The sequence below is a fragment of the Microtus pennsylvanicus genome, chromosome 16 (genome assembly GCF_037038515.1).
Source record: "Microtus pennsylvanicus isolate mMicPen1 chromosome 16, mMicPen1.hap1, whole genome shotgun sequence".
NCBI lineage: Eukaryota > Metazoa > Chordata > Mammalia > Rodentia > Cricetidae > Microtus > Microtus pennsylvanicus.
Genome location: NC_134594.1, coordinates 10,166,179 through 10,193,840, shown reverse-complemented (window position 1 = coordinate 10,193,840; position 27,662 = coordinate 10,166,179). Strand labels below are relative to the sequence as shown.

General features: G+C 43.0%; 1 protein-coding gene across 19 annotated transcripts in view; it reads right to left on the bottom strand.

Annotated features, from left to right (window-relative positions):
• Pex5l (peroxisomal biogenesis factor 5 like) overlaps nucleotides 1-27,662 on the bottom strand; it is a 201,536-nt gene that overhangs the window by 55,076 nt on the left and 118,798 nt on the right. For 4 of the 19 annotated variants that reach the window (XM_075950887.1, XM_075950879.1, XM_075950880.1 and 1 more), the window contains 5 exons: nucleotides 21,449-21,553; nucleotides 10,774-10,885; nucleotides 4,580-4,774; nucleotides 3,433-3,559; nucleotides 2,883-2,979 (listed from right to left, as the gene is read on the bottom strand). In XM_075950887.1, the coding sequence (XP_075807002.1) occupies nucleotides 2,883-2,979; nucleotides 3,433-3,559; nucleotides 4,580-4,774; nucleotides 10,774-10,885; nucleotides 21,449-21,553 (636 nt within the window). Of the gene's footprint in view, nucleotides 1-2,882; nucleotides 2,980-3,432; nucleotides 3,560-4,579; nucleotides 4,775-10,773; nucleotides 10,886-21,448; nucleotides 21,690-23,695; nucleotides 23,762-27,662 lie in introns of all 19 variants that reach the window. The other 15 variants (XM_075950889.1, XM_075950895.1, XM_075950884.1 and 12 more) reach the window with 7 other exon arrangements.

Below are 27,662 nucleotides of genomic sequence, written 5' to 3'. Positions count from 1 at the left end.
ACAGGTTCCACACGCCTTGTTCTTTGAGGCACATTCCTCTTTGGCCTGCTACTTGTCAGGCTGACTGAGCAGTGAGTCTCAGCCCCCCCCCCCCCCCCGCCCCGTTTCGACCTTTCCTGTGCTGGGATTGTGAGTGTGTGCCATCACACCCAGTTTCTTTTTCCACATGAAACTCAGGTCCTCATGTTTACAAAACAAGAGCTTTGATGAGCCATATCCCAGCAGTCTCCTCTTGCTTCTATCTATCTATCTATCTATCTATCTATCTATCTATCTATCTATCATCATCTATATAATCTATCATCTATCTATCTATCTATCTATCTATCTATCTATCTATCATCTATCTATCTATCTATCTATCTATCATCATCATCATCATCTATATAATCGATCTATCATCTACCTATCTATCTATTTATCTATCATCTATCTATCTATCTATCTATCATCTATCTATCTATCTATCTATCTATCTATCTATCTATCTATCTATCATCATCTATATAATCTATCATCTATCTATCTATCTATCATCTATTATCTATCTATCTATCTATCTATCTATCTATCTATCTATCTATCTATCATCATCATCATCTATATAATCGATCTATCATCTATCTATCTATCTATTTATCTATCATCTATCTATCAATCTATCAATCTATCTATCTATCTATCTATCTATCTATCATCATCTATCTAGTCTCTAGCTTTGTTTCAGTGACTCTGTGTTTCAGGTAGAGCAGCAAGTCTGTGAACATTTCCTAATTTGCTATGACTTGGAATCAAAACTAGGAGAGTATGATTTTTTTTTAGACAAGTCTTATCCGTAAACATACAGGGTCTGCCCATGTGACAGAGGAGTACTCAGTATCTCCGAGACTCACCTGGGCGGAGGACTCTCGGGATACATTGGAAGGTGTGTTTTGGAAGACAACATGGGGAAGCTGAAAACCATTTTCCAAAGTGCACCCACTGTGTTGGCGTGGGGTAAACAGGACAGTGTGGTGGGGTTGAACTAACAGACCAGCAGGAGACTAGTAGTCATTGGGATAATAAGATAAATGCCTTGTGGTTTCTATGACAACTGGGGGCCCCAGCTGTTCCTCTGGTCCAGCTTGTTGTGGAGCGGCCCACCTGTGCCAAGTCTCTCCCTGCCTCGCCACTCTATTTCACTGTCACGGACGACAGCCGATGAAACACGAAGCAAGCTCGCTTGTGCACTTAAGAATGTGGCTTTTCTAATGGAGGCTGCCATTTTTCTTTTAAGAAGATACCTTTAAAATGAGCACCAAAAATTCATTTTTCATGCTGCGTTTGCAGTTCATTAATGTCTGTGGGATGATGTGTCCAGGAAGAGAGTTGAACAGATATCTAGCTGTAGCCTGGGATCAGCCATGTCCTTTCTGCCCAGGGTGATGAATGTGTGAGGTGAATGCTGACTTAGGAAGTCCCAGAGCCCCACCATCACTGGACTTCTGGGTTCTTCTCTGTCCCACTTTCTAGTGTGAGTTCACAGATAACTTTCTTCATTTCTTGGTTTCCCTGTCTGTACGATGAGGTAAAGGCAGAGCTTGTCTTGCTCTGCCTTCCGTCAGAACATTTATGTAGGAAACTTCCCACACCAGCTCATTTACATAGGAAACTCTGACAGCCAACAAACAATAATACCCACTGCTGTCATAATTATCCTTTTAGTTTTGAAATATCTATTTTATTTTTATTTATGTATAAATGTGCATGTGTGTGTGGGCGCCTGTAGGGTCAGAAGAGGGAGTTGACTCCCTGAGAGCAGGTCCTACAGGATATTGTGAGCTGCCCAGCATGGGTCCTGGGAACTAAACTTAGGTCCTGTGCAAGCGCAGTGCATGCTCCTGCTGCTGAGTTAGCGCTCTGGCTCTAATTATCCCCTTATTTCACCTGAGATCTATATTCCCCATGTGCCACAACCTGCGATGTGACAAATTTAAGAACTTTTCTTCTGCTCATTTTCTTCCATATTTAGTCTCACTGCAGTTGGACTGTAGAAGGCAGGGATACGCACACACGGTTCTTAGAAGATTTTTGTGGTTGAAGGGTAAAGCCTTAAAACATGCCCAAGGGACGCAGAGACTGCCATTGCTTCTTTTGGAACCGTAGGAGAGGTAAGCGGCCATAATGAAGCCTGCTGAGGAGCCCAGGGGCTAGCAGTGGACAGTTAGATAGGATTCACGGTCTACTTCTCCTGCTATTGAACCCTAGCAGCCATGGTTGACTTTACCGAGACTGACAGGCTCCCGTGAGAAATATCTTTATAATACAACTTATAGTAACACACAGGATTACTGAGCATTAGATATCACACACACACACACACACACACACACACACACACACACACACACACACAGTGAGTCTCTATGGTTCCCTGTACTGGGCACTCATTATGTTACCATTACTGCTGGTGCTGGAGTAATAGAATTCTTGGCATAAATTTATTTTAATGTGACAAAATACTGGGTATAGTCTCTTACTTTATAAGGCACAGATATGAATGAATACACAGGGTGTAATTTCCTCTTCTTTGTGTTCTGTTACATAAGTTGTGCTAATACTGGACTAGAACAGATTTTTGTATTGCCAAATAATGGGACAGTCAATGGCAGCACAAGGAAAATGTGCTAAGTACACAGTGAATTCATTAGCACGTTTTCCAGCCAAATACATGGAACTGTATACAGTTATTCTAAGCACCGAGACAGCTATGGGGTGAGAACACACTTTGCAATGCAAAGTTTGGAAAAACACTTCAAACTTTCTGTGCAAAATTTAAATAAAATATTTACGGTGCAGTTCCTGCTAGAGCAGACGGGTTTCCTAAGATTTGCTTTTGTTACCTGTGCCGGAGCCACAAGTTCCAACTCGGAAGCCAACTCGGAGTTGAGGGCACTCTTCCCGGAGCTCAGTTCTGGCTGAGATCTGTGTTCTGAGGACCTGCAGTGAGACATTGAGGCCATTTGTGCACAGCAAGAACAAGCTCAGCCAGAAGCCCAGCAGGAACCAGGCTTTGGGCAGAACTCTGACAGAAGTAAACTTTTGTAAGTTTCCTTCATAACTGCCACTGCCAGAATTTAAACAGCTACGGACTGTCTGCTAGATAGAAGTTTTTTTCCTTTCTCTCTCTCTCTCTCTCTCTCTCTCTCTCTCTCTCTCTCTCCCTCTCTCCCTCCCTCCCTCTCCCTCCCTCCCTTCCTTTCTTCCTTCCTCCTGCTCTCCCTCCCTCCTTTCCTCCTTCTCTCTCTCTCTCTCTCTCTCTCTCTCTCTCTCTCTCTTTCTTTCTCTCCCTCCCTCCATCCCTTTCTGGATTAACTGAACCCCCTGACCCTTCCCAGACACAAAGGGCACCCCTGCTCAGTCAGCGTAAACTGTGGTCTCAGGACACCTTACCACAGGAGCTCTTTGGACCCGGTCCTCGATGAGCATGACTTCCTTTCCGCCAGGAGATGGCCCTTGCTTGTTCGGTCCCCATGGAGCTTGACATCATCCCATTTTTCCAGTTGTGTTTGAATGTCTACTAAGGAAGAAGGAAGCCGAAGAGAAATCCCAGGGCCAAGCATGAGGGAGCACAAAGAAAAGAGAGCAGTTAGAAGACCCTGGGCCAACATTTATTTTCTTAAGGGTGCATGAAAATGAATTAAATCATAGGCAGCTAAAGGAGACAAGGCTTATTAAGACAAACTGGGTTGCGTTTCCAGTTGAAGCACTCAAGTAAAATTAATTTCAAAAGCTAGTTTTATGAATCTATATGTATTTGCCTGACATACAGATGCATGCACACACATGCACATGCACACACACACGTGCACATACACAGGCACACACACATAACATATGTGCGCATACATGATTGATTTTCTCTTGATTTCCTGGTTGTACCAACTGAGGCCTTATCTGCCCTTTCATAGGAGGAATGTCGAATGTGCTGATAAAAGTTGAGCTTGGGAGTTGACTAGGGCCAGGTGTGCATTTCCAGCTCTTTCTCTTACTAGCTGTAAGATCTTGGATAAGTTAAATTTTAAACCCCATTTTCACAGACTTCAGAGTTTTAATAATAAGACTAACCACGTAGGTGATGCAGTGTAGTTCCTGGCTATGGCTTCCAGCAGCGAGGGGGATTACCAGCTATCACCATCATCCTGGATATTATCTTAGGAATGTTTTATCTGGATGTCCCCAAGTCTTGTGCTGCTCTTAATTGTCCCCCTTGTTTCTCTCTTGCTCTAAACTGAGAATTCCTAGAGAGCAGGGTCCACATTTTCCTGTAATTTCAGCTCCTGGTCCTAGAGAGATGCCTGGCATCTATCACAAGCTCAGCCCATTGGGAGGAACACATATGTGAACGAATCAACATCACTTTTCTGAAGTGGAGCCCCCACGGCTACTCAGTCCAAGCACAAAAGAAGCTACCCCCTTTCCAGTTCCCAGAACTTTATCTTTTTCATTCCCATGTTTACTCTCTGAAAGTTATCCTGAACTTGACTGTCACATTGGAGCTGACAAGACAAGCCTCAGCTGCTGCAAACCTTCGCCTTACCTAAGTCTAAGGATGACGTCTCTGGGCCCCGCAGAGCCTGGGCCCTCTGCTCGCTGTCCCCACTGATGAGGTCAGAGCCGTCGGCTTTCTTCTTGAGGGATGAGCTCTTTGATGAGGACTCTGATTTCTTGCCTTTGGTTTGGGTTTGAGAGACAGGTTCACTCAGGTCCAGGAGATCCAAGCCAGTGGTCAACACTATGGAAGACAGAAGGTCAGAGAAGCCCATTTACTTCCTGTAGCTATTATTATTTATCTATTTATTTTTGTATGTATATATGTATGTATGTGTGTATGCATGCTCAAGGGTGTGTGTGTGTGTGTGTGTGTGTGTGTGTCTGTTTGTAGGTCAGAGATAACTTTAGGTGTTGTGTTTAGGTGTTGTCTGCTTTGTTTCTTGAGACAATGTCTTTCACCGGCCTGGAACTGACAAGTATGTTAGTCTGGCTAGCCTTTGAGCCCTCAAGATCTGCCTGTCTCTGCCTTCCCATGGCTAGAGTCAAACCACCATGCCCCTTCCTCTTTTTTTTTCTTTCTGTAAGCATGGTTTCTGAGGATGGAACTCAGAGCTTTGTCCTTACAAGCCAACCACTTTACCATCTGAGGTACCTCTTCAGCCCTCAGTAGTCTTGTGTGTCAGTTGGGTGCATAGAGCCCCTATGTTGATAGGAAGAATTAGAGTCAGCAACTCAAGCCTCTCATCATTGACAGCTGGAAGGGCTGTGAGGCTGGGAAGCTGGCCGTGTGTCCCCTAGGCCAACATCAGGCAAACCTCACCAAGACCCACCTCGGCAGTGAGAAGGTTTAGGACGAAAATAAAACAAATCTCCGTTCAGGTACAGTAGCTCTATTCTGATTAATTTCTAGGGAAGGTTTGCTTGATTATGGTTTTTCCAGAAAAGGGACAATGCACACAGACTTCATGAAGTCTAGTGTAATCGTTTACTGAATTAGGCAGTTCAGTTGGAAAACCACATGCTGCCCGGGGCTCACTAGAGATGGGTTATATAATGCGGTTGGTGAGCAGGGACGCGTGCTAGCTTCTTGACATTTACTATGCCAATTTTTATTTCAGCATAACCAGCTCTAAACTGGTTACACTTTTACTTCCTAGTAGGTTGATTTCAATGAAAGCAGAAATAACAATAGCATGTTCCTTTGCAAAACCAGAATGAATAAGGTCAGCTTTGAACCTGTTCTTTTTTCCAATATAGGCAACTTGTTTTTAACTAGCCCTTCCTGAGAAATGGAACAGAAAGGAGACACAATTCCTCCCTCCAGCTCTTCCTCGGTTTGGGCTAGAAAGGTTGAGCACCGGCCTGATAAGCCAGTGCCTTCCTCAAACTCTTCCCTCCACTTCGGCAAGGCAAATGGGAGTAGAGCAGCCCCTTCGTTGATCTCCCTTGCAGTCTAGAACAACCACTACAACACATTCCCCAATCACAAGTCATCCTCTGGGTGGAGATCGGTCCCATCCCCTCTGCTTCCCACTTGGTGGTCCCCTTGGCAGAGCCAGGGCTCCCCTGAGCCCACAAGGCCTGTTTCTTTAGTCACGCACAGCCTGCCTGAACATATACACGAGCTAGCCCTGCTCAGGGGAGTCTTTGGTGTGTGAGTCAAACTTGAGTCCTCAATCACCATCTGTCTGATGCGCCTGGAGGGAAGTTTCTTGAGCAGCCTGAGCTCTGAGTTTCTGCATCTGGAAATGGAGAATCAATAGTCTCTTAGGAGGGTGGGATGGAGAATAGATGGTCCAGTGGACACAAAGTGCCAGACTTATTCTAAGTTGTCACTCAGTAAATACTATTTCAGGCAGAGGATGGGACAGCATGGTTGTGGAGAGTTTGCCTGGCATTTATGAGCCCCTGGATTTATTCCCACCACTGTTCACACACACACAAACACACACACACACACACACACACACACACACACACACAGAGACATAAACACACACATAAACACACACACAGACACACACACAGACACAAACACTGACACACAGACACACACAGTCACACAGACACACAGACACACACATAGGCACACACAAAGACACACAGACACACACACACACACACGCTCAGACACACGCACACACTTTCTATTTTTGAAGGGCCAAATTGTAACAGATCCTTCTTTCTTATTTAGTGTTCTTGTTTTCTTGTTCTGTTCTGTTTCAAGCCACAATCAAATCTACACACACAGAAAAAGAGAAATGTTCCTGAGGACAAAACAAGAAGAGACAAGGATTTTGTCTCCACAGAGGAGTCTATGAGCTGAATTTGTCACGAATGGCCTGAAGGGGTCATCTTGTTGTCGCTGAGTTTTCTCGAGAAGATGGGAACCACTTTCTAAGGGCTTGGGGAGAGGAGTCCGTGGTGAGTCAGAAGCAAAGTGGGTGGAAAGAGGCCCCTAGAACCAAGTCAATTGGCTTCTGAGCCAAATTTAAGCCTGGCAGGCAGCCAAGACAGGGCTCCATACACTTCCTGTTCACTGAGCGGTTCAATGAAACTTCTAGACACTATTGGAATGGCAAGGACTCTAGGCCAATGGGACTTCCTTATGATGGAAGGAATGCTCCCAACGCCTTTTCCATTGTACAAACATTTAAAAACTAGCTTCTTGCCCCTAGACTTCTTTTAGATGCAAATTTTCATTGTGAACTTATAAAATCGAAAGTACTTTTGCTACAAAATAGTAGCTGGCGGGTTTTAATTTAATCTCTGTTTCTGAATGAGTGAACGGAAAATTCAAACTGGCCAGTCACACCTGTCCACTCTGAAGCATCCTGGGCCCTTACTGCCCATTTACTGGAAGCAGTGTCTTAGAGAATGGCCTTGAAGCCGAGAGTCCCCTAGGATGACAACTTTAAAAGCAGAGAAGGTTGGGGTAGCCTCAGGAGTCGGGGGGGAGGGGACAGCGTGTTGTTATGTGTAGGTTGCAGGAGTTGAGGCTTAGAGTCAAGGGCTTGCAGCTCCTCCGGTGCTCCAAAGCGAGCAAGCCTGGGTGCAGAAGCTGGGTGTTTGTTGACTTCTAGATTAAAGTGAAAACATTCTCCTAGGCACACGAAGGTTTGGGTCTCAGGGCTTTTGTGTGCAAAGTAAGAGTATGAGGATCATTGTGTGTGTCAGAGTGTGCATGTGTGTGCCCACAAGTGCGAGGAAATACCTTCTAAGTGCTTTAGCTTCACATTGGCAGCCCTTTCTAACTGTTGGTCTAATGACTCGATCCCTCCCTAGCGTCAGAAATCACAAGCAAGGACCGCAGCTTCTCTTGTTGATCTCTGAGAGAGAACCTGTCTTGTGTTCTAACATACGTTAGAGTTATTAAATTACAACGTGGTATATTGCAAACTTTGTCATGCTACATGTATGGCAATCTAATCACTTAGATTAGATTGTTGTTCAGTGGCTTTCAGAACACTTGTTATCAGCCTGTGTATAGTATCCATACATCTGCTTTTTTAAATCAAGGGTCTTCTTGAGTCGAGGCTGAAGTCTGTAATCTCAGCTACTTGGGAAGTAGGTGGATCACCATTTGCTGTGAGTTCAAGGCCAGCCTGGATATTTTAGTGAGAATGTGTTTCAAGATATAAAAAAGGAAAAAGAAGGTGGGGAAAACAGCTCAATATGTATGAGATTTGGGTTCAATTCCCAGTACAGAAAAAAATCATAGGTACATAATTATTTTCTATTATTAACAATAAATCTAAAGATATATTCTATTAAAATTTGTTAGAGAAGAATTTTGCCACCTTGGAAAAATACTCCCTACATTGTTTACTTTGTATTGATTTTCAAAAGAACCACATTCTTTAGGGATTTAAAAATATAGCGAGTTTTGCCTTGAGATATGTTTCTAAGCTTGTAAAACAAAGTGTCCAACATAGGATGGTTGGAAATCATTGTATGGCAGAAAAGATTCAGAATATTGCATTATGGATTGAATGGCGCTCCACCCCTTCCTTGTTCATAGGTAGAAGCCCCCGTACTTTGGAAAATGACCTTATTGGAAATGTGACTAAGATGAGGCTGTTTGGAGGCCAGGACACAATCCCAGGATGACAGATGTTCTCATGTAAAAGGGAAATGAGACACGGGTAGATGTAGACAGAGAGATCGATGCGATCTGCACACAGATAAAATCCCACTTGGAGTCATGTGTCACATCCAAGGAACCAATAGGAAGGATCAGAGGTGGTAACAATGTCTTCCCAAGAGCCTGCAGGAGTGTGTCCAGCCAGCACCTTGATCTGAGGCTTAGAGATTGGTGACGGTTCTCTCAGCTTGTAGCAGGCCAGCAAACCCCAGGGGCCTCCTGTATCTGCCTTCCAGTGCTGGGATTGTAAACACAGGCTTTTTAACCCAAGAGTTCTGGGGATTGAACTCTAGTTCTTATGTCTAAACAGCTAGTGTTTTACTGACTGAGCCACTTCCCAGCCCCCAGCACTGGCTGTTTCAAAGGGGCTTAGTTCCTTCAATTGGAAAGTGACAATGAGCTTCCTCAGTGCATCTGATTCTTGTGGGATTGCCTACAATTAAGGGACCCCGGCTCTGTGTTTTCTGGGTTAGCTCTCCAGTTTCAGCCAGCTGAACCCCAGCTTCAGAGGTTAGTATAAATCGGATCTGATGGTTGAATTCATTTTAATGTCCTGTTTAGAATACAGCCAGCACCGTTCTGTGTGCCTGAACACTCCAAGTGACAACTGGATTTAGAAAACAACTTGGGTATGACATTAAGTAACAAAGAAGGAGATTCAAAAATGCTATCACCTGAGTTGATCGGTGTGACCTCCCGGGCTCGACTTTCGCACTGTCAGCACATCCATAGACGGCTTCCTTCCCTTCATCTCCTTGAGTAATTTACAAGGGAAAGATCGTGCTGTTTTTCCATATGGAGAGTGAGGCTCAGCTATTACTACCAGATAGACAACAGAAAGCAGTAGCTAGCCCCATGGTACGGAGCTGGGAGGAGAATGCCTGTGGTTTGATCTCCCAGCGTTTCTTCCACCTGGGCTCCTGGCCAGCATCCTCTCTCTATAGTAATTTACAGCAGCCTTGAAAAACATCTTTTTTTTTCTCCTATCTGATTTTCTTCACTTAGGCTTCCAAGTGGTAAACATGTACGTCACTTGCCAGTGGAGGCCACTGTGAAAACGTGGGACCAATGCAAGAAGGAAGTGTGAGATCAGGCTCTTCTGAGATTTGGCACCGCCCACTCACTCACTATCATCTCTGGCTTCCCATCCTGAAACAACACGCTTTCCTCACTATTTGATAGAGCACACCTTTGAAAGGGAGTGTTGGCCCAACGAGGCAGAAGTGAAGAGAAGCCCTGCTGGAGGAATGTAGATCCTGCCGTCGGTCTAAGGTGGACTTTCTGATAGTGATGAGTGCTCATCCCTACATGCGCCAAGCAAGTGCTGAGCAGAAGAGGGTGTTCTGCTGAGAATGCTTAGTTCCAGGAAGGGTTTGTGCAAGTCGGATGCTCAGGTCATTTATATATAGAGAGAGCAAGGACCGCACTAAAATGGCCCCATAACATCCTATGCCCACAGGGTATTTTAATTATCACTGACCTCTACTCAGAAAGAGTACCGCAACATTTTTATTTGGCTGGACTTTTGCTTCAGAAAATATTTTCAAAAATAATTGGACCATCAGGCTGAAGTTGCAAAATCTCCCTCTGAGATAGCGGCTTTCCTTTATAGCATGGTGGGTTTCTGAGAGGCAGGGTGGTAAACGCAGAGGTGTGTGCACCAAAAGCTGAGTGAGAACAGTAACATACTGAAGGCCAGCGAAGCCGACTGGGTAATATACAGTGTGGTTTCCTGGGTAATCAGAAGTCATTTATTAATTTATATGCTGGATTGTATACAGGTCAGTCACTTGATTGCAAGCATCATCCCCTACTTAAAAGGCCTGGAGGCAGGGATGGTGAGAGGGCTCAATAGGTAAAGGCGCTTGCTGCCAATGCTGACAATCTGAGTTCAATCCCTGGGACCCACACGGTGGAAAAGAAACGTCTCTCTGAGCTCTACTATGCCCTCCATAGGTCTGTTTCAATATGCAAATGTCCACACCCACAAATAAATAAACATACCTCCCCACTTCTTTAGAAAAACGCCTGGAGGAAAAATACAAACATCTCTGGATAAAGCACACCCCACTGGAGCATAGTTAGAAGTGAATTACCGGCTGTGTTGGACGTTACTGGTTTTGCAATGGCTTCAGATTTGGTTTCACAGAGGAAGTCATCGATGGAGGGGCTCAGAAGAGGTCTGCTTTCTTGTTGCTCATTCACCAGCTGAGAACAAATGAACACAGGCATCAAAGGGCTTCTCGGCTGAACTGCGGAAGCATTTGAATGAAAACACAGCTCTGCAACACAAGAGGACAAGCAAGCCCTACTGAAATCAACACAAACAGAAATAAAATAGTGGGGTGGGCCAATAGAGAAAACAAAACATTACCACAGGCTGGGGATGAGCCTTCAGCACTGTTAATATATGTTTGGTGCAGCCAACTTTAGTGTTAAAGCTAACGCCTGTTTCTCTCCCTCCTGGAGGGGCTTTAGAGTCACCTGATTCCAGCACATGAAAAGACACCTGGTCCATCATAGGTGCTATGGGCTCACGCCACTCTCTATCTGGACTAAAAGTCCTAGGAAGCATTGGAACAGGGGCTTCAGATTCCATGGTGATGGACTCTCATGAGGACTAGCTACTTGGTGTCGGTGGATGAGATGCACACACACATGGACCTGTGTGATTGGTTAGATGAACACTACTTTTCTTCCTTTCTTAAAAGCTCAAGGTACCTAGAGCCAACCCCCATTTCCTTAGCATGGTTTTGGAGAACATAACAAATATTACTTGAGATAAGAAAATATTATTGCATAACCTGTCTAGGCATGTAGTAGGTGTTTATGAAAACCTTTAGTCTATGGGAATAGGTTCCTATAAGTATGATCCTGTTTTTCCATTAATTAATTCTAGGATTTAATTAGACTTAAAATTCTAGCTGAAAACTCTTTTAGTGTGTTCCTAATTACTGGTAGTGGCCAGTTATTTACTGCTTCACTTTGAATCCACACTTTCTATAGTTAAGAGAAAATACACACAAGTAGTTAATCACTAACTTGGGTGTCTTGGTTTCCTGGGAGAAGCACAGCTGTTTGGCTCTACTTGTGGTCAAGAAAAGATGCGCCTCAAAGTTCCTAGAATTTTAATAACTAACCTGTCAAGGTTTTACTTTTTTTTTAAAAAAAAAAAGAAACATAAATTAAGAAACAATGGACTTTGGAGTACTGCCAAGTCGAAATATAGAACTCCACTCATTGTCATATCATGTGTCTCTGGTTCAATGTCAACAAAGTAGTTCACGGTCATCAGAGACTGGACACCCAAGCTACAGTGCATCAAACCTCAGGTCTCCGTTAGAGCTTTTCATGGAGAATTAAACATTTGATTTTCCTATATATTTGTGGATATTAGTGAGGGATACCTTAGAGATCACCCTTCTTTAGTGTTTAAGTTAACGCCATTAGTCTTCAGTTAGTGATAGTTTTAATGTTACTACATACAAAGACACGTTTTACTGGGAATCACAGTTCCTAAGGCGGGGGGGGGGGGTTGGCCTTTTTTTGGGGGGTCTGCTTGTTTTAAAAGATGTTCCTTTAGTCTATAACTGAAATTCTGATCTTTTTGCTTTTGTTTTCTGTTTTGCTTTTTGTTTTCCTCTTGGCTATCGCCCATGATGTTTTTTTTTTTTAATAGCTTTATGTCTTGAGTGTCTGTGAGCTCCCTGAAGTTTCTAGGTGAGACATTTGAGTTGTTAAGAATGCTGTGGATAAATCAAGCTTAGGATAGTCTAAATATTTTCAGGCATATAACTCCATTTTAGGATCTGAAGATGAACTTGAAATCATTGGCAAGGCAAGTAAGATGACAGAAAATGACAAAATGACCAACCCCCGGTGATTCTGCGTCCGGATCTGCTTCTCACACGGGCAGTTTGTGTACCTCTTTGTGCGGGGGATACTTTCTAGGATCCAGCCATCATGTGGGGTGTAGTGATGACATTTGCTCTTTGAACCCTCAGTAATTAATGAAATGAACCTTCCCTGTGGAATGTGGTGTGGATTCCACAGTGCCAAGATTTCTGAGGCTGAAGGTCACCATCAAACACGGCACTGCACTAGCCTCTAACAGGCCTGTGCTCACCAAGCCGCCCTCTGGCCCTGCTGGCGAACATGTAGGAGACACAACTGTGACTTTAAAAGTCTAAATATTTACATATGATGCCACAGCTCTCTCTTTGATAATCAGGACTTATCTAAAGAAAGTCTAATTTCACAAACAGGCAACTATGTATAACTAAATTCTCTTTATGTTGATTTAAAAAAAAATATGGGCTATTTCTTCACTAACATTTTGATTTGGAGGAGAATTTAGATAAGTGTTTGGTCTGAAATGTTTGTGAACACATAAGGGCTGACTTAGGGACAGGACCTTCATCTAAACACAAAGCTCACGTGTATTTCATACACACCTTGCACACATGCTTGAAGGTAAGTCTATAAATTAGTTTTGTGTGTCTGCCTCTCTTTTGGCTGCCACCTCTGAAGCCAGAGGCTTGCACTCATAGCTCCATACCGGAACTTAAAAAGTTTTGGATCTGATTTCAGAATAGGAATGCTAAACCTGTATCAACTTTAGTATAGATAAACACGAGTTAAATTACAAGCAACGTTCCCTGGTCCTCCCTTTTCCAAAACAATGAAGGGCTCAGGATTTATCCCTGGATCCCGATTCTGTGTACATGGTTGCAGAACAGGCCTGAGTTTCTACAGCTTAGGATATGGGGATATTCAACTTCTGTAGATACTCTTAGTTCTTAATGCTGAAAAAATCACCCTGTATTATTTGGCGAATTCCAGAGAAACTATTGTTTGTATCAACATCTAAATGGGAGAAACGAGTGAAAGGCACTATCGAGTAAGGGCTTTCTTCAGGGCAGCATGCTTGTCAAAGACAAGAGGATTTTGTTGGTGTTGCGGAGTCACTCATTCCAATTTCAGATGGAGTCCCCGAAGGAAGGAAGAGTCAATAGCCCTCTCAGTCACCAGAGGAATGGGAACCAGGGGACAGTGTCTCAGAAAGATCCCAATAAATCCAGGACAGAGTCATGTCTCTCCAGTCTTCTAGCCCCTGCCTCTTCAAGGCTGGTGTCTCTTCGGTGTCCAGTGTCCTGTTTCTGACCACTCCTGACTCCAGAACTGATGGAAGCATGTGATGGTCATGTCATATCCCTATGTCATTCTTGACGTTTCACTCCAGAGACACAAAACAAGAGGGCACCGTCAACAGCCTTTAGAGTTAGCGTTTCTCAGGCTGGACCAGTGTGGTGGTGCCCTGCTGCAGTGGGATGAGGCAAGGCTTCCAGGTGAAGAAGAGGAAAGGCCGGATGACAGTGAGCATGCAAGCCATTCAAGTGGGTCAGGACGAACGTGGGCTTGGATGGAGAGGCGGACAACGAGGAAAGAGACATCATGAAGACAAAGGAGATCCCCTTACAGGGTCTGAAGTTAGACACAGCCACAGCTCACCCGTTATAGCCTTCACAGCTTCTAGTAGGGAAAGTTGATGCAAAAGGAATTCAAGAAATGGCTGACAAACGAGACAATGGCTTGCTAAAAACTTAAGGCACAATAATGTGTATTTTGCACACTCTGATTAAATGGGTCGAACATTGTTTTAGTCATGGCAGTGGTATTTTTTAAATGTGTAGACAGGATCAGCTTTCCCCATCCCTCCTTCTCTTTCTTAACAAGTGGACTGTTTTTCTTGTGGTGATCTAAGAATAAATGAAAATTTCAGGTTACAGAGCAAAGGTTAAAGTTGAATGGAATCCTCAAACCATCCTGCTAAACTTTAATTTCAAATTGTGATCTGTGGATTCCTTCCTCATTCATTGGCAGGATGAAGCTCATTGGCATTAGGTTTACTTCTGTTCATTTGAAAACACTCTATCGATTTCTGTCATTTAAGACTTTGGGTACAGAGCATATTGGTGTTATTAAAATGTGAATCAAAGGTTTCTAATTCTTTGCTAATAACGGAGATCAGCTTCTTAGATTAATCAAATTATCAGAGCTGACTTTAAAAGGCCCACTTCATTAGGTGTGAGGTTTTTGTCTCAGTCTGTCCACATCTTTCCATTTCTGTTTCTTCTCTGACTGTGGCCTCTTCTCAATGTTTGCGTCAGCTCAAAGGTCGTTGGGGATGTAGCTCATGAGAGAATATGTGTTTAGCATGTGCAAGGTTCTAGTTTCAATCCAAGCACATGAAAAACAAGCCCCATGATGGTAATGGATGCTTACTTGTCTTTCACACACCCCTACAACAACACACCTTGATGGAGCCCTACAACAACATACCTTGATGAAGCCCCTACAATGGCACACCTTAATGGCATCCTACAATGGCACACCTTGATGGAGCCCCTACAACAGCACACCTTGATGGATCCCCTACAATGGCACACCTTGATGGAACTTCTACAATGGCACACCTTGATGGCACCCCTACACACCTGATGATACCCCTACAATGGCACACTTTGATGACTTCCCTACAATGGCACACCTTGACCTTCTTCAGTGGAGGGGAGTGAGCACCTTTGGCATGACCTCCTCATCCGTGCGTATGTAGTACTACTATCTTAGTTTTAATGTTTTTCTTCTCACTAGACTAGAACTGTCATGGCATTAGAGAGTTTATTACATCTTTTTTTTGCATCCTATAGTAATGGTTTAATATCTATTGAGCAGCTCTATGTAGTGAAACTGGCTGACTGTACAACAGAATGATCGCAAGGGTGTCCTGGACCTCATACCGAATTCTAGCAGCCCATGGCGAGATTAGTGGTCTTTCAAAATGCTTAGCGACTTTCTAGAAAGCTCTATCCCAGACATTCAGGTCCATTTCCTTCCAGGGTTGTGTCTTTTCGATGGGGGCGCCTAAGCAGCATTTTGTGATGCTATCAGCGAGGCTGTTAGTTTTCTACCAAGAGGGAAGAATGCCACGAATTAACATATAAAGCAGAGGGCATTCACTCAGGCTTGTGCTCGACCGACACCACCAGCACTGGCGAGAAGGACTGGACGGACACAGGTGAATGGCAGGGCAAAAATCACCACAAGACACAACCTCCTCACCTCATTTTTTATTTTAAATCAGAAACCTGCATCTAGAGAGTTTGAGGGAAAATACTTCTGAAGACGCAGAAACGGGGGCAGGGGTACAGAAGAAAGTAGGTGGGTAGGTAGATTTGCACGAAGGGCTTCCTTATCAATCAGGATTCAAAGGACAACTGAGCCTTTATATTTTATTGTTAATCAAGTATTCAGTCGAATGATGTCAACTGAATTGTGACCCACTAAGACTGGGCAGGTGACATGATCAGCAGATGCTGCCACACAGTGCAGGGACACCAGCAGCTCCGATCACTACCTTACTATTTTATCTGAAAGTACCTTGCCTTAGATCCACTTTAATTCCTCTAGTTTTAGTGTTTTTTTAAAAATTAAATTTTATTATGCATTCTATTTGGACCAAATTATAAAGAAATATTTTAATTAAAAAATATTTTGTTTATTTTTGAGATTATAATATAATAACATCATTTCTCCTTCTCCTTCCTCATTCCAACTCCTCCTTGCTTCTTTTCCAATTCAGGGCCTGGTTGGAAAATATTTTTCTTTTAAATACATTCTGTTGCTTAAATAAGAGTGTCTAATCATTTTGCTTACTTTGTGACTAAAATTTAACCTTATTTCCAAATAAATCTATCACTTAGGTTTTTCATGAGAAGAAATAGAGTGAAAATCTGTGTCAACATACTAAACACCGACAATAAAGTGAAATGCATTTCAGGTAATCAAAAGCATACAAGATATTAATTCCTGAAACACTGCTCATTTCCCATCAGGTCGTTACTGCGCTCTGTTGCTTAAGCAGTTCAGCACTTTAGGAATCACTTTTATAGTGAAAACGATAAAGCGAGCGTGCTGGCCGGTCTGAACTGTGAAGTTGACTCTACCTAGAAACACCTGGGAAGATCAGGTTGGTGTGCGGGCATGCCAGTGGGGGACTGTCCTGATTGTTAGCTGAGGTACACCCAGACTACTGTAGATCACATCATTCCCTACACAGGGGCCCCTGATTAGTACAAGAAAGGAGGAAGCTAGCTAGGAGCAAGCAATCGAGAATGCATATCTGCTCTTCCCCCTCTTGACTGTGGTTGCAATGCTCTAGGTTCTACCATGACTTCCCTCAATAATGTGCTGCAACTTGGACTTGCAAACCAGATGAACTTCTTTCTCCCCCAGGTTTTTTTTTTTTTCTGGGAAGTGTTTCTCCCAGCAACAGAAATGAAACCAGGGCAGCTGTTGACTAGAAAACAACTGATAATTTCATATTTGTAATGTTGATGTAAAATAATAGAGTAATAATCTTTGGGAATTTTTAAGCTCATTTCGTGTCTACGGGAACAAAGCACAAATATGCATCTGTGCATTTAAAAACTCCCTTATTGCATGTGACGTTGTTGGTTTGAAGTGTACGTCCATTGTGGAGCAGGTTTTCATTTATCATTTTATTATAGAACTCCTTTATAGTTTATTAATTCTGAGCAAGGTTAGGATTCATATGATATCTATCAAAACAGGGATGACACGGGGAGGATTCTCTAACATGGACTGTGAGCTGGCTCAGTCTACTGATGATCATCCCTTCAACAGTCTATCTTCAGAGCCTGGGCACACCTGCCCTGATACCTGAGAGCCTTAGGTGTGTGGGTACTAAAGGCCCTGACCAGGCCTTAGGTGTCTGGGTACTAACAGCCCTGACCAGGCCTTAGGTATCTGTGTACTAACAGCCCTGACCAGGCCTTAGGTGTCCATGTACTAACAGCCCTGACCAGGCCTTAGGTGTCCATGTACTAACAGCCCTGACCAGGCCTTAGGTGTCCGTGTACTAACAGCCCTGACCAGGCCTTAGGTGTCCGTGTACTAACAGCCCTGACCAGGCCTTAGGTGTCCGTGTACTAACAGCCCTGACTAGGCCTTAGGTGTCTGTGTACTAACAGCCCTGACCAGACTGCACCCCCATCCTCCATGGTAGTTCTTGTCACAGCCATACAGCCTCCAAACCCTTGACTTAATCTAAAGATCAGTCAGACTTTCTCCAGGCAGGACAGTTAGATGTATAAAATTAATCCATTCGTGGGGAAAGGAACTGGCAATGCCATCCCACACGTGGGCAGTGTGGCAATCATTTTAAGTTGATGATAGGAACCCAAGTGAGGTTGTGTTCAGTCAACTTGAGAATGTTTTCCCAGCTAAGGACATTGCTCTTTCTCTCTTATTATACACAGAAAAATTAGATTCCCTTCGAGGGATAAGAAGGGAGAACAGATAGGGTACGGAGGTGGAGTAGGAAGGAAATCACCCTTTAGGCAGAAGAGATGTGAAACTCAGCTCTAAGACACTGTGCTCTGGAGGAAAAAGGAGCTGGGTATACCTTGATTGAAACATCCAGGAGGCCAAATTTGTCAAAATCAAACTTTCTCGAGTTTCCTTCAGAAAGGAATGTACCCACTAAGGCCATTTTGTCTCATAAAAACAAATCTCATTTTCCACGGCATAATCTTTGGGCACATGGGTTTTCTGTCTATCATAAAATTAGATTTGTTTATAGAGCTGCAGCTTACAGCAGTGCTGCTTAATATATGCAATAATACTTTTGAACTATAAAAGTCTCCACAGGTCATTAATATATTCAATATACCTTTACACTGCAAAAGTCTCCACTGGTCATTAATATATTCAATATACCTTTACACTATAAAGTCTTCACTTAATATATGCAATCATACCTTTACACTACAAAAGTCTCCACTGGTCATTAACATATTCAATATACCTTTACACTACAAAAGTCTCCACTGGTCATTAACATATTCAATATACCTTTACACTATAAAAGTCTTCACTTAATATATGCAATAATACCTTTACACTATATAAAAGTCTTCATTGGTCATTAACAAGTAAAAACAATTTCAATAACTCATCTCGTTTAACTCAGCATATCCAAGGTATTTCAACATGTGATAAATAAGAAGGATTGGTGTGATAGTTTGCATATTCTGGGATTAAGCCTTAAAAGCCTTTTTTTCTTCTTACAATTTTTGCAGCATGTCTCAATTTCCAGAAGCCAGAGTGCTCAGTGGCCACATGATCAGTGACCATCGCACCGGAGAGCCAAGGCCTGGAGGAGTTTTTCCTCAAAGATTTGGCAATCTGTGTTTTTCCTTCAACCCTTTCATCAATGCATGCCACTTTACAAACTGAGTTAGCATTAATTTAGGACAGCATGAACTTGTTCCTATAGAATCAGTAATTATACTTTCTGGGGTCTAGTTTTCAAATCCAGTCTTTGGCTTTCTTTCAATTCTTTGACTTTGTTTCATCTGCTGAAGATAGATCACTGGAGAATAGTTAGCTAAATTCTTCTAACAACAGTTCCAGAACAAACCACTGTAATCACAATTTAAAACTGTTGAAATATTGGGTTGCTGAGCAAACAGTTGCTGAACAAGATGATGTAGCACAGTGCGATTTCTGTGTTTATCTTTTATGAGCATCCCAAGAGGGCGGCAAGCAACTTCAGCTATGTCTGGCATCTATGGCACAATGGCTGGTGTCGATGTACCAGGGATGAAGATGAGTGGTTGTTCTTGGCAGGATGTAGTGCTATGCCACAGGGGTCTTTACAAGAGACACTGGGACAAACATATCAAGACACTAGGACATTCACAGAGGTTAACAGCTAAGAAATGTGGCATGGTAGACAGACTAGATGCTGTGGTTGCCATGGAAGTACTCACTTTTTCAGCTCACTCTCCTCCTTTTTGGCTTGTGTATGACATTGGTACATACCAGGGGAAAGCCACTCGTGTGTCATGTTAAAAACATATTAGCTAACAAAACTACATTTGGTTGAGAAATTATTCGATCACAGCTGTCGCTGAGTTCCAAAGAATTATCATTCCAAGTGCATCGCATGTTATGAATCAGAATTCTGCCTGCTGATTCATAAACCGGCCAATATGCAATAAGAATACAAAGCATCAAAGGAAGCGCTACACAGTCTTCATGCAGTAAAGTCATAATCGGTCTCTCAGAAACAGTCAACACAACACCAGACAGATTTAAGAGGGCACACACAAATGTTCTGAATGTGAGAGGGTGACGATTGTCATGATTTCTTCTCTACACTAAAATACCAAATATATCATTGGGCATTAAAATTTAAATTCAAGCGTAGACTATAATGCTAATATCATACATGTGGAAATGATTACTGGGAAGTAACGGCAAAGTGTAAGACTTGGGAGACTCTGGGGATGATTGGAGCCTGTCTTAATTGTGGTATCCCAAGATGCTATGGGGTGGCACAAGAGCCAACATCATTACAGGTGTGTGGCTCACCTGTAATGCCAAGTGCCCACCTGCCAACCATTCACAGAAGTATTATGGGCTGGATGTTTTGCATATGGGATTCACAAAGGTCTGACTCTGACGGGGCAGGTGATCATTGTAAAATGGCATATACTTCATAATGTCAGCTCAGTAAAGGACAGACACTTGATAACACTGAAGGAAACAACGAGCCCACTCTGACAACAGAAAATTTCCCAATCCTAGAAATCTTTAATAACTTAAGAACTTTATTTAATGTTGGTGTTATGTAATTTTCATTACTTACAACGTGGCATTTAGAATAAAATAAAACCACACATGTTGGCAGCAGCTGGGGACCAGATCTGCTGATATTCTGAAAATAAGCCGCCATAATTTAGCTTTTGACAGAAATGTTCTTTACAGGGGCTGTAAATGGCCATTTTTCTAATTCTAGCCGTGTGCATAATCGGAGGAGAATAGTTGCATTTACGAATGCGTTATGGAAGAAATGAAATGTTTAACATAACAACCTAATCTAAATTATATGATATATGCAAGAAAAATATTTTTTTATCTCAGAATTTAAAACTGGAAATTGCACGGGGTGGTGATGAGTCGTGCTATAGATATTTATGGAGACTTTTACAGGATGTTTCGGGAGTCCCCGGGCATGTGCAGGATGAGTTTCAGCATGCCTTCAAAGACAAATGTGGACGTGTTCCCGATGTGTGTTACAATAAAGGCTGAAAATGGCCCTTTTGGACTCGAACTAGAGATGGTGCTTCCTCATCAAGGCCTCTAAGCATGGAGAGGAACAGAGAGCCATTTTCTGCATGGAGACTCGGGGACTTCCGGCTCATTCCTGTAACTTAGTTATTGACATAAATATGTATAGACAAATGTGTAATATGCAAAGTCACACAGAAATATATTTAACATTAAAATTTAGAGCATCTACTGGCAAACTGACATATGTATATAATATGACTGGATTTATTCAGGAATTCCATTTTTTTTGCTTGTTATTGGTATTTCTCAAAGTCAACAAGACTCCTTTGAAAGAAGCAGAGTGCTATACTTGTACGTATATTGTTTTAATTTTTAAAACTAATGTTCAGTAATGAAAATTAATATTCACAATCAAGAACTAATTTTTTTTCTTTTGAAATTTTGGCTTCCATTGATTATTTTTACAGTTGTTTCATTGAAACTGCTTTAAAAAAGATTGGCTTGAGTTACTGTTTTTTTTCTTTTCTTTTTTTTTTTTAGCTGATGATCACAGTTTTTGATACATTAACATATGTCAGCTTCCTACAGGAACCCTATGGGTCTGCCCACCTGTGATGTCACAGTAAGGAGGGGCTTTTCTTCTGCAGACTCCTCCCTCGGTATCTCCTTCATCACCATGGCAACAGCCTTATCTGCAGCCCTAGAGCCTTTCCCCTACAACAGTGAGACCAACAAGGCATGTGTCAGGAGGCATCTTGAAGTTATTTATGGCAAGAGAGGCTAAGGTTTAAAGAGCGATCCGACATGAGTGAAGAGGCGGACTGCTGCCAGGGGATCTTGAAGCTTTTGGCTGAGGAGAAAACACACAAAATCTCAAAGATTAATTGTGAACTTTTAGTTAGCTACTTTTTCACCCTTCACAGCGGACCTGTTTAACATAGCATTTTTTATATGTATAATATATTTGAAGGCAATTAACATGAGAGGAACATATTTTTATAGTATCAGTTTTAGCATGCTCTGACTTTCCTGTTGTGTACATGTGTAAATTATGACTGGACAGCCCCTAGATTGTTTGGGTTGAGGCAGAGATTAAGAGCCAGAATCTGATTTGCTAAGAGCTTCCACTGGGTGTTCTTGGAATCTCATTTTTCAGTGAATTTGGCATAAGGAGTATACAAACTTCATTTCCTAAGTATTCTACAGTGGCTTCAGGTGCCAGGGTTTTACTCATGGTGTTCTGTGGGATGGTCAGACCTGAGTCAAGTAGAATTTCTTCCCCTAAACTCAATGTTTTTGAGACCAAGGAACTTCAGTGTAATTTTACACATGACTTTTAACTGATGAATTCTTATAAATACACAAGTAAACTATTCTTGTTGGGGCAGTGATCTCGCTGTATCTGGTGTTGGTTTGTCTCACATAAAGAGGATTGCGGACCAGCAAGATGTGCTATCCTTCTCTCCTTTGAGTTGACGAACTCATCAAGTTTATGAGAGTAACTAAGTATGTGTCATTACTGAACAAGAAAAACATCACTTTCCCAATAATCTCTCAATACTTTCAAAACAGAAATTTTAATCTTTTTCAGGTCTTTTGCCAGCGCCTCCCTGGAGAAAATCATTTTATACTAAAAGCACATAAAATATTTGTGTTATCAATCAACTTATAGCTGCCTCACAAAGGGACACATGGACAGGTGTTAAGTGTGTGTTGTGAGGGGCATTGTCTGGAAAGGGAATTAACTCCAGAACTCCCTAACACTGACAGTCTCACCTGATGCCCAAGAGGGCGTGGGCTATACTAGTATATTAGGTGTTGCAACGATACCTAAAAAGCAAGTTTCATTTAGGGAGCAAACCCCTCCATTTACTCAGGTTCTAACCTCCTAAAATCATAGCTTATATTTATGGCAAGAAAGGAAACTTTTTTGTACAGATAATAGATTTTAAGCTGTGTTTGATTTGGCTTAAGGGCTGCATTATTAAATGACAATGTGTTCCTTTCTAAGATGAATAGCAGGTACTGGAGCTATTATTTCTCAGTGTATCATTAATAATTTGCATATGTGTTCTGAAAAGATTGCAGGGTCTGGCTCCTTAGGCTCCCTGACTTCTGGAAGACTGGAAGAATAGTGGGAAACTAGATGTTTCATTGTAGAGTCAATTGGGGTAGACAAGAACTCCAGGCTTCCTCTTTAATGAAGCAAATTGACTTTCCGAAAACAGATAATAGCACAATTCTGAATTCTGGGGAAAGATGCATTGGGATACTATCCAGCCATTTAACATGTCTTTCAGATACTAAGTTTGAGGGAGACATTGCATGCTATCAACTTAACTATATGTTCATAAGCTATGCTCATTTATAGAAAAGTATCTGTCTTATAACATTTATTTCTGAGCAAAATCATTTGCAAAGGAGCCTTTCCATGCTCTAAGACATTCTAATAATACAGCAATAAACAAAGTGGCATGCTTATATTCCAATCCCTACTATATTCAAAGGGACGAATCGAGTATTATTAGGTATCATTGAAAAGCAATAGCTCAGACTCTTCTTGCGATGAGAAGGAAGGTTTGAATTGATAAGCATCTCAAAAAAATTTCAGGTGACTTTTTCAAAATGTCATTTATCTGAAATGCCTACCAATCTCTAAACTACAAAGAGAGAATTCTTACATGTGCAACTATAGTAGCTAGAATTAGCAACAGACATGCTTTTTACTACAACAGAAAATAAAAACCAAACAAAAATTAGTCCTTTCATGCTGAACTCTAGAACAAAGCAGTGGTCAGCTGAAAGGTTGAATCATAAACACATGCGGGGCTTTGCATTTCTTGCAGAAAAACCCACCAAAGCCAGGGTCAGGTCACTTTTTTGAAGACAGTGCCATTTTTTCTTCAAGGTTACACCTACTACCTGGAAAGAGTCATGATACCCGGGTTAGTTCCCTGTGGCAACTGTTGGCTTCTGTGCCAACACCCCATGACTTTCGTTGTTTAACAAAGGTGGTCGAGTCTGAGCAGAGGACAGCTCTGCAGGCTCCATCTTTGCGGCTGCAGAAAGAGTGCCTGGCAGCCTAGCCTACATGGGGAATCCACTCACTCATCTATCCAAGCTCCCCTCCCATCCTACCGTCACCTTAACCTGCTGTCCTCCGTTCAGGCTCTTAGTGCTGACTAGCCTCCTAGTTGGAGGACGCTGCTCCTAAAACGTAGGATCCAGCTAGTATGAGAGAGTGACTCTGCTCAGCGCGGCCATCAGTAGCTCTGCAGAACTAACAGCAGGGCCACTGTGGTGCGATGTTCTTTACCGAGGTCAGTTGCTTAACACATTCCAAGAAACCTATCTACACAATAGTTCAACTTTATAAATGTAACTGTACCAAAAGGTCAACGCTGACTTATTATTTGAAACAACACGAAGACAACAAAAGTAAAAACCCAACTGGAAATACATTCATATGCACTTCATGCTGCATGAAGCCGTCTGCGCCTATTGCGCGCTGAGAAAGAACAGGGAAGAAGTACGTCAGAGGTGACTAACGCCTGTCTCATCAGGACAGCCTCAGCTCTTATTCCAGCCGCTTCTTTTCTGATCATACGTGAAATTCACTTCCCCTTCCCCTCATTTCCTTGTTGAATTTCTTGAGATGTGTTTAGGTAGAAAACATTGTGTGCAAATGGTAACATTTTCCTTGGTACTTTGCTGTGAGAACTCCACGATAGCTCTCATTTCCTTATAATTGCCTTCTTCAACAATAAAATACACAAAATGGTAGCCTTTTAAACAATTCTGGAGAATAATCTTTTCAACTCCCGTTGAAAAGGGAGGATGGGGTGGATAGGGAGCCAACACATAAGGATGGGGAGGATGGGGAGCCAGCGCATGGGGAGAGGGATGATGGGGACCAAGCACATGGGAACAGGGAGGATGCGGAGCCAGCACATGGGGACAGGGAGGATGGGGTCAGCACATGGGGACAGGGAGGATGGGGAGTCAGTACATGGGGACAGGGAGGATGGGGTCAGCACATGGGGATGGGGAGGATGGGGGTCAGTACATGGGGATGGGGAGGATGGGGGTCAGTACATGGGGATGGGGAGGATGGGGGTAAGTACATGGGGATGGGGAGGATGGGGGTCAGCACATGGGGACAGGGAGGATGGGGAGTCAGCACATGGGGATGGGGAGGATGGGAAGCCATCCCTCAGATGAGGAGGTGCTGCTCCACTCCCTGCCTCTCAGGGAAGGGAATGAAATTACTGACAGAAGCTTCCATTAGCTCAGCATTCTGCCAGATACCTGACAAAGTTTGGGTGTTCTCATGATAACTTGACTGGGGAGATGTACCCCACTTAGACAATTAAGATTGAATCAGAATGATTTGGCCACTGCTCATCTGCATTTGAAGCGTAAGAGGGAACTAGACCCTGCCTGCCGTATCATTGTATGTCAGGGTGCAGATCTCCTCCCCTCCGCAGAAACGACCGCTGTTTAGGTTATCAATTGCATTTTAGGCAGGAGTCATGTTTCAATGCAATCGCTCAGACCAGCCATGAACACACTATTAGTTTCTGGCTTTGCCAAAGTGTCTCGCTGTGCAGCCTAAGCTGGCCTGCCAATCACTGTATAGTGCAGGCTGCCTTGAAGTAGTGCCAGTCTTCCTACTTCAGACTCCAAGTGGCTAGGATTATAGAAATCTTTTTCTCTTCTAGAAGAATCAGCCAACCACACCCTCACTAGGAAGCACACCCCTAATGGGACACTTTGCCTCTTTGATCTTCATGGACAACTAACCCAAGTATTTCGAGCATGTGGCCTTTTTATTTTAGATCACAGCAGCTTCATAAATGTGAGAACTCCCTTGGTTCTTGCTAATCCTGAGTGCCAGTCTGTCATCTTTACGAAGATTTCCTCGACATCTATTCTGGGTGCCTAAAATACATAACATGCACGAGACACACACACTCGGTTCATTTGTGAACAATCTGCTACTTACAGATTTTTATGACGGCTACTGTGTAGTTTGTAGTTTAAAACATTTATTGCACTTATTTGTGCACGTGTGTATGTGCGCACACACACATATGTGCACACACATGCGCAGGTGGCGCTCAGAAGACCACCTGTGGTTGTTTGCTCTTTCCCTCCACTATGGTGACCACCTGGTGACCAAACTCAGGTCATCTGGCTGGACAGCCAGAGCTTTAACTGCCCAAGTCATCTTGTCAGCCCCATGGAGTTTGTAGTTTAAAAATGTTTTGATTGTCTTTAATCTATCCCTTTATCAGAGATACTAAATAGACGAAAAAGGAAATTTACTAAGAGAGGGGAAAGTAAAAGGTGACAAAAGTGGGGGACCCCTCAACCTGTAACAAACATTTATTCCAGATACGACTTTTGGTTTTGATTTCTAAACTCAATCCATACTCTTGTCCAGAATGGAGAAACATCCGAAATGGGAAAAGACAAATAGCAGGTGACATCTTTTTAAAATAGCCCCAAGCACTATATTTTATTTTGACACTATTGGGAATTAAATATTTCTTAAGATGAATGTTTAAAGGGTTGACATATTTATGCTCATAATTGTGATCGCTTGCACACACACTCACAAACACATACAGGCCCAAACACCTGCCATCTTCATAATTTTGAAACGTTATTCAGTTTTGTCCAGGCTAAAAAGGAATCCCAGGGATGATGTCTGTGCACTGGGCTGAAGCGCCTATGGGGAGCTGGCTGTGACAAGGCTGATCTCTGGTGGCTGCCCTCTGCTGGTTAGGACAGAGCCGGCTGAACATCCTTCCTCTCGGAAAGGTAAATGCTACAGTAAGTCTCTTCCTACTTCAACAGCAGAAAAAGCTGGAGTAGAGTTTCCCAGTGGCCTGTGAGCATTGGCCATTGCTGTCTGCTAATCTTGCCTGCCATTCCTGCCTGCCATTGCCCCCTGCCATTTTCCCCTGCCATTGTCCCCTGCCATTTTCCCCTGCCATTGCACCCTGCCATTGCCCCCTGCCATTGCCCCCTGCCATTGCCCCCTGCCATTGCCCCCTGCCATTGCCCCCTGCCATTTTCCCTGCCATTGTCCCTGCCCTTGCCCCCTGCCATTGCCCCCTGCCATTGCCCCCTGTTATTGTCCCCTGCCATTTTCATGCCCTTTCCCAAATAGATGCACCAGTGTTGATCTCCAACACAAACCAGGCTTCTGCTTGGGCTGCCGTGACTACTCCTACACCCTGAGACCTCTTCATGTCCGGTGTTTTGTTCTTTTTTAAAATTGTGGAAATGGAGCTAATGTAGGCACACTAGTTCTCCTTTCTAACCATCTCTAAGGGAGCTCTGAGTTCCCTTTACCCAATGTTTTGTGCCTTTAAAAAAGATTGGTTAAACCGGGCGGTGGTGGCGCACGCCTTTAATCCCAGCACTTGGGAGTCAGAAGCAGATCTTTGTGGTTGAGTTTGAGGCCAGCCTGGTGTACATGAGCTAGTTCCAGGAGAGGCTTCAAAGCTACAGAGAAACTCTATCTTGAAAAACAACAAAAAATTGATGTTTTTATTTATGTGTGTGTATTTGTGTGCGTGTGTGTATGTGTGTGCATGTGCATACAGGCATGTAAGTGCAGGTGCCCTTGAAGGACAGAAGAAAAAACTGGATCCCCTGGAACTGGAGTTATAGGCAGTTGCCAGCTTGCCTATACCCTAAAATTCTGAGATACACAAGCAATTTGAACATCTCCCTAGGCCCTTACTATCGTCCTTTATTTGGTACGATGTGCCCAGCTACATTTCATCAGGGAAACTGCCTCACGAGAATG